The 10,000-nt window shown below is 39.8% G+C and overlaps 1 protein-coding gene across 4 annotated transcripts in view; it reads right to left on the reverse strand.

The window, feature by feature from the left end:
• The window catches only part of LOC308327357 (dachshund homolog 2-like), a 62,296-nt gene that overhangs the window by 18,423 nt on the left and 33,873 nt on the right, over positions 1–10,000 (reverse strand). For all 4 annotated transcript variants that reach the window (XM_080780733.1, XM_080780734.1, XM_080780735.1 and 1 more), the window contains exons 4-5: positions 1,127–1,300; positions 152–324 (exon numbers count right to left, since the gene is read on the reverse strand). In XM_080780733.1, coding sequence (XP_080636859.1) covers positions 152–324; positions 1,127–1,300 — 347 coding nt within the window. The remainder of the gene's footprint in view (positions 1–151; positions 325–1,126; positions 1,301–10,000) is intronic.

Consider the following 10,000-nt stretch of genomic DNA (forward strand, 5'->3'; position numbering starts at 1 on the left):
AGAATATGTTTCAAAAACATTTCTCTTGTGAGGACCATGCAGGACAATTGTCTGTTTCTCAAATTCTACTATGCCTTTGGAGACATTTGGCAAGTATAGTAATGACAAGTATAGTAATGAAAGTATATGTAACGTTTAGCGAGGTCCAGACCTTGACCACGCTGGCGGCTCCAGACTGAGCCTGGACGTGGGATGTCACGGCGGCCATGTTGGCGAAGCTGCTCAGCTGGCTCATCTGGTTCATCGCCATGGCAACGCTGGCAGGGGGCAAGCCCACCGGGAGGAGTGGGTGGGGCATGACCATAAAAGGAAGGTCTGAGAGACCTGAGGCCATGATGGAACCAGGAAGGAGAGGGGGGGGGTGGGGGGGAGAAACGGCAGGTTTAGAACAGTGGTTCCCAAACTTGTTCATGTCAAGGACCCCCAAAGTGACACTAATTAGCCCTGCGGACCCCCATTTGAAAAGGTATGCCAGGGACCCTCATAAGAGAATATTTATTTTACGGCTCTAGCAGTGATTATCAACCCGTTTAATTTCAAGAACCCCCAGTTTGATATGCATTAGTCTACGGACCCCCATTTAATGGCATTTATATCTCTGAGAACCCAATTTATAATGTAAAATCAAAGTTAATTTAACTCCGAGAGTGTACAAATGGAACCAAATGGACCCCATACACTCTCAGAGTTACAGACCCAGATTCACTGCCATTGTATACGTTATGAGACATAAATGCGACCACAGTTCTCAACAGGCCCGAAAATTAAGGCCCGGCCCTATACCTGGGCCCTCATCAAACCCTATACACTCAAGAAACTGACACCGCTGCCACCCTTAGATCTCCATATATGGAGCTAACCTGTTCTGACATTCCATATGTTGATCTGACCTCATCAAACCCTGTACACTCAAGACACGCTCCATATACGACCTCTCCCTTTAGGTCGCTTCTCCCCCAGGCATCTTAATAATATATAACCAAACCAGTCACAAGATGTATTCATATTGGTCACGTGACGTCACATGACGTCACATGATGTCATTTCGCCTCACAACGAGGCACTGTGAGCTTTAAATCGTCTATTTTCACAATCACATGAATCAGAATCAGAGACACTGCCTTACGGTTGGCTAGCAGCTGGTTGTGTTGGTGCAGGGTGTTCAAATGGTGGCTCTGGACTCCTAACATGGCCGCTGTAGTGCTGCTGACAGAGCTGTGGGTGGCGCCACTGATCCCTGAAGACGGAGGGGGCGGGGACAAGAGGCGCTGCTCCTTCTCCCAGGAGCACTCACTACCTCCTGGAGGAGAGGAGAGGAGAGGAGAGGAGAGGAGAGGAGAGGAGAGATATAATAAATTCCATACAAAATATTTCTCCTCAAAATATATTCAAGTACAATTCATGGAAATTTGAGGCATATATATAGGCTATATATACATGGGGGGCCCTATGTGGGGGGGCACAATCTGTGAAAAATGTAGGTAGCCTATTGTTTAAAAGAAAAAGTTGAAAAAAAAAAAAAAAAAAGAATAGAAAATGGAGCTGGGAACTTGTGAACCAGTGAATTAGGGCACAGTCTAATGGCATGAACTGCCCATTGTGTGAGTATGGGATGTTTTTGTACAGTATACCCTCTATCACTAACGACGGGACCTGCCTGTATAACGAACCAGGGTCAGGCATGTGGGCAGGAAACACACCTACACTGTATCGAATCGGTGTAATTTCTACAATAAAAATGTACAGTAACTTATTGTTGGGTCATTTTACAATGTTTAACTGTATTTTGCAATGCATTATGGGAAAATAATCATTACAGAAACTTATTGCATTTTCCCACAGTAACTTATTGTAAAGACTACAGTCAGTTGTGTTCTTATTGTAAAACGTAGCTTTACAACCGATTTCTGTAATTTCTACAATAGATGTACAGTAACCTATTGTTCTGTCATTTTACAATATTTAAATGTAATTGCAATACATGTATGCATTGTATAACCAAAGACAAATTCATTTGAGGCCTCCGCTTCTAAAAATCTATAAAATATTTAAAAAAAATCCTTTCTTTACAAAAGAGACTATTTCTGAATGTTTAAAGCATGCCGAATCTAATGAAAGTGTTGAAAATGTTTGAAAATGTTTCGTTATTTGTCTAACCTCTTTAAGGCTTCTAAGTCAAAAACCGTTCGATATTACGGGCCCATCTTTTAGTATGTTATATAGCTTGTCAGGACGAACAATCTGATATGTGTTTCGTCACACACGGTCGTGTGGTTCCTAACCCTAGAGTTAGACTTTGACGCGCGATAGCTCCTCCCACAAAGGTCGAAAATGGAAGTGCTTTGCATCCACGCATAGCTATCGATAAGACGAACGCGCTGATATGTGTCTCCCTGCGCACGGATGTGTGGTTCTCAAATTTAGGTTTAGCATTTCACCAGTCAATACACAGTAAGGTTCACTGGGTCTATAAGGCTTCCGGATTACAGATCAGAGTTGGAGAAATCTTGCTACGGGGGTCGCACGAGAATAACGGACCTATCAGAGCGTAGATCTCGGAAAGCTGAACACGCCCATGTCAATTACTTGGCTGACGGACCTATCGTTCTCGAGCTATCGCGCGTTGAAAACTAACCAATTAACTAGCCAATTAAGAGAACCGTAAGTCTGTGTGCCAGGAATCACATATCAGATTGTTCGTCCTGACAAGCTATATAACATACTAAAAGATGGGCCCGTAATATCGAACGGTTTTTGACTTAGAAGCCTTAAAGAGGTTAGACAAATAACGGAACATTTTCTTTCAACGGGACCAATTCCATTGAATCCAGCATGAAAAAGTGAGTCAGAAAAACTGGTGTTTGAAAAAAAAAAACATTATTTGAGCTTTTGGGGCTGAAAAAACGTGTCTCTTTTGATTTGGTGCCAAGTTAGGAGTCCCCTAGAGCTACAAGACCTCTTTCATTGGATTCGGCATGCTTCAAGCATTCAGAAATAGCCTTGTTTGGAAAGAAAAGATTTTTTTTTAATATTTTATTGATTTTTAGAAGCAAAGGCCCAAAACGAAGCCTTCAAAGCCTGTCTGTCTGTCTGTCTGTCTGTCTGTCTGTCTGTCTGTCTGTCTGTCTGCCTGCCTGCCTGCCTGCCTGTCTGTCTGCCTGCCTGCCTGCCTGCCTGCCTGCCTCTCTGTCTGTCTGTCTGTCTGTCTGTCTGCATGCCTGCCTGCCTGCCTGCCTGCCTGCCTGCCTGCCTGCCTGTCTGTCTGTCTGCGTATATTCTGTATACTTTAAATCATTTTCAAAATATATACAGTATAGGCCTATATGTTTTACATTTGGCCAAAATAGCCAATTTTAAATTGGGGTGCCCAGATCATTTTCAACATTTTACTATGAGTTGTTGTGTGGAAATAGCCTAATAAAGAAAACCCCCACCCCGGCCCATTCTGTGTTGCCTGGCTAGAACTGGAGGTCTAAAAAAATCAATAAAATTATAAAGTACATCATTGTGATTGTCACTGAGATGTACTTCATAACAACTGTAAGGTATATTAATGACATAGTAAAATGTTGAAAATGAGTGGCATTCCCCTTTAAGTGACCACATTTCCTAGAAATGCCTACACTCTCTAGACTATTTCACTGTAGGTTCTACATTTAAATAATGTAGTGAACTACTTTCATTGTAGTTCCTACATTGAATTACTGCATCAAGATATGACGTTGCATCCGGTTGCATCACACACAAGGCGGAGCTTATTCATTTTGAACAGAGAGGAAACAAAACGTCTGTGCAACTGCTGTGCTGGGCTGCTGCAACTGGGATTACACTGGGTGCTTTCGTGCTTCTATCTACTGACAAGTTGGTAAGTTGAATTAGTTTATGGAGTCAACAAAGTCATGTATCCAACTAATTTTAAACTGAGTCGATTGGACTTTCCATTCCAGAGATAATATCCAAAAACCACCATTAAAATTTGCCTATTTTCCGTTTTTTTCTTGCTTCTTTTTCTTTGGGGGGGGGGGGATACTAATACTGTCGTTTTAGTATTGCAAATGAAAGCGATGCACTGTAGCTCTACTTAACTACAGTATCATCACTGTTAACCACTTTATATCCACAAGTTTATTTAATGAAAAAAGCCATTTGTGTTGAATGTGGGCCAAGTCATGAATGATATTTTAGGCTAGAAATTGAACATGTGCTCAGCTATCTTTAATATGAACCCATTTGTTTCTTGTTTGTGTTGAATGTGCAATTAGCACATACTTATTCATAACAGGGAAACTGTAATATTAATCTCCATGTAGTGAATGATTGGCAGGTATTTTGTTTTGACTGCAATTATGTTATCTGTGAATAATGTACCTACAGTACAGTTAAGTTATATATTAAATTAACATTGCAGATTGTTGTGTGCAATCAGATTTGTTAAGCCATAAGCCTTTGTTTGTATTGTTTTGCGTAGAGTAACTAAAAAGCAGGTAATGCACAACATAATAATGTTTCTACTATTACAGATGCTGACAGAAAACACCTGGCTGGCAGTGACTAGTGAGCAGTGATCATCAGTGCCAAGACCTGACACGAGAAGAAGAGTGAAAATACCTATTTTTCAGGTGAAACCAGAGCCCAGCAGAAATGTATCTCTGTAAACGTTGTGGCTATGAGAGTAAAAGTATAGCAGGTTTTACACGTCATATGAGACTTCACAGTAATGACCCAAACTGCCCTTTTTAGCTGTCACTTTCAAAGGCACAAAGTACAAAAAAGAAATGCATGTTGTTCTAGGTCTAGGACAAGATGATGAGGGCCTTCACATGGGTGAGATTAACTATAAATCCATCATAGTGATTTTGTCTACTTTGTTGTACAGAGGCAGCGGGCTGTGGCGATGGCTGATTTGGGTATTCACAATCTGACCGAAGTAGAACAGGATACAAACTACACGTGTGTTAATCAAGAAGACCTCCTTGATTATCATCCACTAATGCGTTACGATCTCAATGGGACAAAAGTGATTATATTGCATCACTCTCTCCCAGATACCGTACTAACATGTATCCTCCCTCTCTCCCAGATACTGACATGGCGACACCTGAGGAAGAGATTAAGGAAGCTGTGGTAGCAGTATTGCCTAGCCTACCAGAGGATAAACTGGAGTCCCTCCTGGTCAATGTAGGAAGCTTCTCAATGCATGGAAAATTGAAGGTATGTCTTAGTCTTGTTTATGAAATATGTCAAACAAAAAATGCTAATTTCATAAAATGTAAAGCTATGTACATGACACATAATGTATATATGTTATTCATTAATGCACATTTGTTGCTAATTTTACTGAACCGGTAGGATTTTATTATTTGCAGTTATTGAGCTGTTCCATCCCCCCCCCCCCCCCTTTTTTTTTAGAGCGAGTGACAATGACACTGATTCCTGTAGAACCCAGCTCGGACAGTATCGCTACGTTTTCACCCTCCAGCACGTCATGTCGGGCCAGTGGCAATAGCTCCAGAATGACTGTCCATTTAGATGACTGGATTGAGAACTTCTGTGTTCCTTGGCACAGAATGCCTATTGGTATCACAACTGCCATTGCAAACAGATGTTGTGCATCCGATAAAGACAGAAAGGTACGAATTAACGTTGATGATATGAGGCTGACTGAGAATCCCAAAAAATCTCATTGTGATATAGTGGCCAAGAGGATTGTAAAGCAACATTGCAGCAGCTTTGCTGATCTCCTACCAGGAGAGAAACAAACATTTGGTAATGGCTATGAAATCCTAGCATCTCAACTAGCTGTAAGAGCCGCTCATACAGGTCATACATTCATCTATCTAAGATCTAGACATGTTTGTAAGTGTGGTCTAGTATCTATAGCTGTAGTCGCTGTTATAAATCATAGCACAAACATATCACAACTTGGCTGCCACATGATTTTGAGTTTTTTTTTTTTTTTACATCATTAAATATCCATAGACATGACTAGTGCTCCATCAAAATCGGGACCCCAATATTATTATTGTTTTGGTATTCATTTTACTTTAATTTGTACTTTTAGTAGTCGTTTTTTTTCTTACTCTTCATACCATTTTATGCAAAATGTGTGGGTTGGTTGAAAAAAGATGATATTACTCTTGTACACCTGTAAACTGTACTCTTCAACTGTTGAGGTCGGGTGCAATGACTAAATATTTGTAATTTGTGTTTCTGTCGTTTAGGTGTTGGCAACAGCAGCAGATGTGGAAAGGACATTGAAGCTTCCCGACACACTACGTCTAATTATCTTAGGTAGTGTATACACTTTTAAAAGCATTGCAGATAAATATGGAGGTCATGTTTTACAGTCTAATTGTCATGTGGAAAGCAGCAGAAACTATTAACTATTAAAATGCAAACCATGTGTCTATGTTTAGGTGAAGTTCTACCCAATGTATGCTGAGCATGGAGGGTCGGGTCGTTGTGGCTCCACAAACAAACTTCCTGGCTGGAATTGCAACTTTATTTTCTGCTTATTACAATTTCAACCTGGTGTACCAAGAGCACGCCTGTTACATCCTGGAATTCATCCAAAGGTAACTTTCAGCTTGAAGTAGAACTATCTTGTGTAACTCGAAAGATGTGCTCTCTTGTAGAGCTCTGAGTGCACATTTTTCATAAAGTGTGTGTGTGATTTGTAATTGCAGGTGTTTCGTTGGGATCAACCCAACCATTGGCAGTGGCACCAAAACAACGAAGCTGCTCAGCCAGAAAAGTGGGAAGGTGAGGGAGAAGAGGAACAATTCGGTCTGTCCTCCTGTCTCCTCCCTCCTGAAGCGATTGCAGGACTTCACTTGGCTTTAAGTGTAAGTCATGTGCAAAGAATTTGGACCATTCTCTCCCCACTATATGAATCTTAATATGTTGCTTTGCTATCTTATGTCATATTTTATACATATAAAGCAGTAGAGTTGTATTATTTGTTTTTAGATCTCTATCCCAGGCTCTGATTTTATTCAGAGTTCAGAAGTGGGGGGGAAAATGTGGTCCAGAACATTTTGATTAGCTGACCTTCATAGTCAACTGAAACATTTTTCTTAAAATACTTCTTTAGTAAGCAGTGTTGGGCAGTAACAAGTTACTAATATATTACTGTAATATTATCACTTTACCCAGTAATGAGTACTGTATTACTCTGCCAAAACAATAATATACCATTATTACTTTGGAAAAAAAATGGCACATATTACTCTGGAGGATTTGTTGGCCTTACCGTTTGAAAACATTTCATTTAAAAGGTCAAGAGAGATTGCTGCTTTATAGCCTTTTTGGCTGATTGGTGACTCTTCTTATTATTATTCAAAACAATTTGATTCAGTTCCAACAAAAGCTGACTAAACGGATTGTGTTGTACGATCCCTTTTTTGGGGGTGGGGGGGACAAAAGTAATATAAGATATTACTCTTGATTCCAAGTATAATATTGCCTAACACTGTTGGTAAGTTAATAGGGTGTGCAGCCAGGACCACTTATTTTCTTCTTTGGATGTCATTTATTGTGCCAACTGTATGTCCTTTGTAAGTAGACCGTGTGCAAAACCTTGGGCATTGTGCAGAAAAGGGAAAGTCAACTGAGGATCACAGGGCAGTTTCTGGATGTCACTACTCCCAAGGCCATTTTATTGCCCCTCACCTCTCCACACCTGTCATCTTCTGTCCACACGTTTCATTTTCACCTGCCCCACCAATTCACACAACTGTCCACAAACCTCAGCCCTGTAGATATCTGAAATAGTAGCAAATACTTATATTGTTCTTTTTTTCCCTTGCCCTGTCAGATGTTGTTGAGTTCCAACGATGAGTTCCATGGATACCTGCTGGTTTTGACCTACTGCCTGATTTGACTTGACATCTGCCATCTCCTCAACGGACTTGTTTGCCTTGCCCTTGTGAGTTTTTAAAGAGTCTACCTCAATTTGTTTGGTTCCATGCCTTTTCCAGGCATTTTTTGTTTTCCAGGCCTGTTCCCCTTTTTGGACTTTTTTGCACTTTTATCTCTGCAGGGATTTGAATTTCTGTTTATTTTTGTCAGGTTTGCACTTTGACTTCTGCAGAGACTTTAATGTTGGATTATATTTCAGTCAGATCAAATTGGCTTTGCACGGTGTTCTCACACTTACATGGTTCTGCAATGTTGTACATTTTCTTCTTGTCAGGGAACAAAATGTTTTTTTTTTCTTTCTTTTTTATTAAATGTTTTTCAGCTAGTCTGGCTAGTAGTGTGTGACCTAGATTGTGGGTGCCAGTCCACAAGCAGTGGCAGTGGCTAACGGCACTGTCAATGCTGTGTCTGGATCTAGATCAGCTGCTGCTGGCTTGATTATTGGCTCTGACGGTTCAAGTTTTAAATCTGTGAGGCATTTAAGGATTGACATTTGAGAGAAGTGTTGTCCACTGATAACATCCATAGGGTTTCTCGCCAGTGTGAATTCTCTGGTGTGTTTTAAGTCTAGACATTGTAGGGAAGTTTACCACACTGATCACAGTAGTGGCATTTTTGTTTAGCCAAGCTTCTTTGTTCATTCACCTCTGGTAGAACAGGGAAACTAGACTGATGATGCAACACTGAATTGGAAACGATGACAAATTACATATTGTTTGGAGGTACATCATGGATGTAAAAAAATGTGTACATTATCGTACATTATATGTACGTTATCATCTTGTCGGGGAACAAGATTATTATTTTTTTTTTCATGTTTTAAACCTTTAAATATAAGTGGTTCTCAAACGTTCTGGGTCAGGGCCCCCTCAAAATTGTTAAGATTTTTCTAATTATTATCAATACAATCCTAGTGTTTTGCCAATTACCGGTACGTGGCCACGTACCGGTAATTGGCAAAACATCAGTGACCGCCCATCAGTGGGACCAGGCCCAAAGGTTCAGAATCGCTGTTTTTAAATGTTTTTAAAGTTTGCACTTTATATTGTTTGTTTTAGGGGATGGAAAAAAATGGGAGATGTGACCTTGTAATGTAAAGTTTTAATAAATGTTTTATTGCATATCAGACTCTGGGTTTTATGTAATGGTTGAAGAGAATTTAATGCAATGTTGATAAATTGGATTAAACACTAATTGCATGTAAAATAACCTGTAAAAAACTTTCTACAGCAACATACTGTGTTGAAGTATTTACAGTTATTTATTGGCAACAAAAGTTGCCAGTAAATAGCTGTAATTAAAAAAAAATACAATATAATGTTGTAAATTGGTTTACAATTAATTGCTGTTGTTTTACAATAACCAAAAGTAAATTGGTTTACAATAATTTATTGGCAACAAAAGTTGCCAGTAAATAGCTGTAATTTCAAAGAATACAATATAATGTTGTAAATTGGTTTACAATTAATTGCTGTTGTTTTACAATAACCAAAAGTAATGCATATACAGTAACAAACTGTAAAAAGGGTATACAGTAGTTTACTGTAATATTTTTTTACAGTTAAAACCTGTAAACATGTATACAGTACTTTACTGTAATTGTTTTTTACAGTAACTATACGTAATTCTACACTAATTAATTGGCAACTTTTTTGCCATTAACTAACTGTAATTTCTACATCCTATTCGTTACAGTGTAGCTTCCACTATCAGGGATGTGGGCAGTGTGACGGCCCCCTGGGCCTTTAGTCTACTATATGGGGTTCTGTATGTGTGGCTGTGCCTTTAACAATTCCATTGCAGTGTTGGAGGGCGGAGCCAGAGATGATTAGTGGAAGGGGATACACCTGGCCAGTGTCCTCCCCAAACACTATTTAAGAGACCTGCTCCACAGGCTGCAAGGGCAGCAGCAGGAGAGCACCTTTGTTCATTTCTTTCTTTTGGTTCTAGACTTTGGGCAGCATGTTTCTCTGCCGGTATGATTTGGAAACTTTAATTGAATTGCTTGCATTATCTTTTTTCACAAGTATGAAATAAAATACTTGTGGTTTCCCCTTCTTCGTTATGGCCCCAGAGCCAG

Source organism: Protomyctophum bolini, assembly GCF_963924005.1.
Source record: "Protomyctophum bolini genome assembly, chromosome: 13".
Taxonomy (NCBI): Eukaryota; Metazoa; Chordata; class Actinopteri; order Myctophiformes; family Myctophidae; genus Protomyctophum; species Protomyctophum bolini.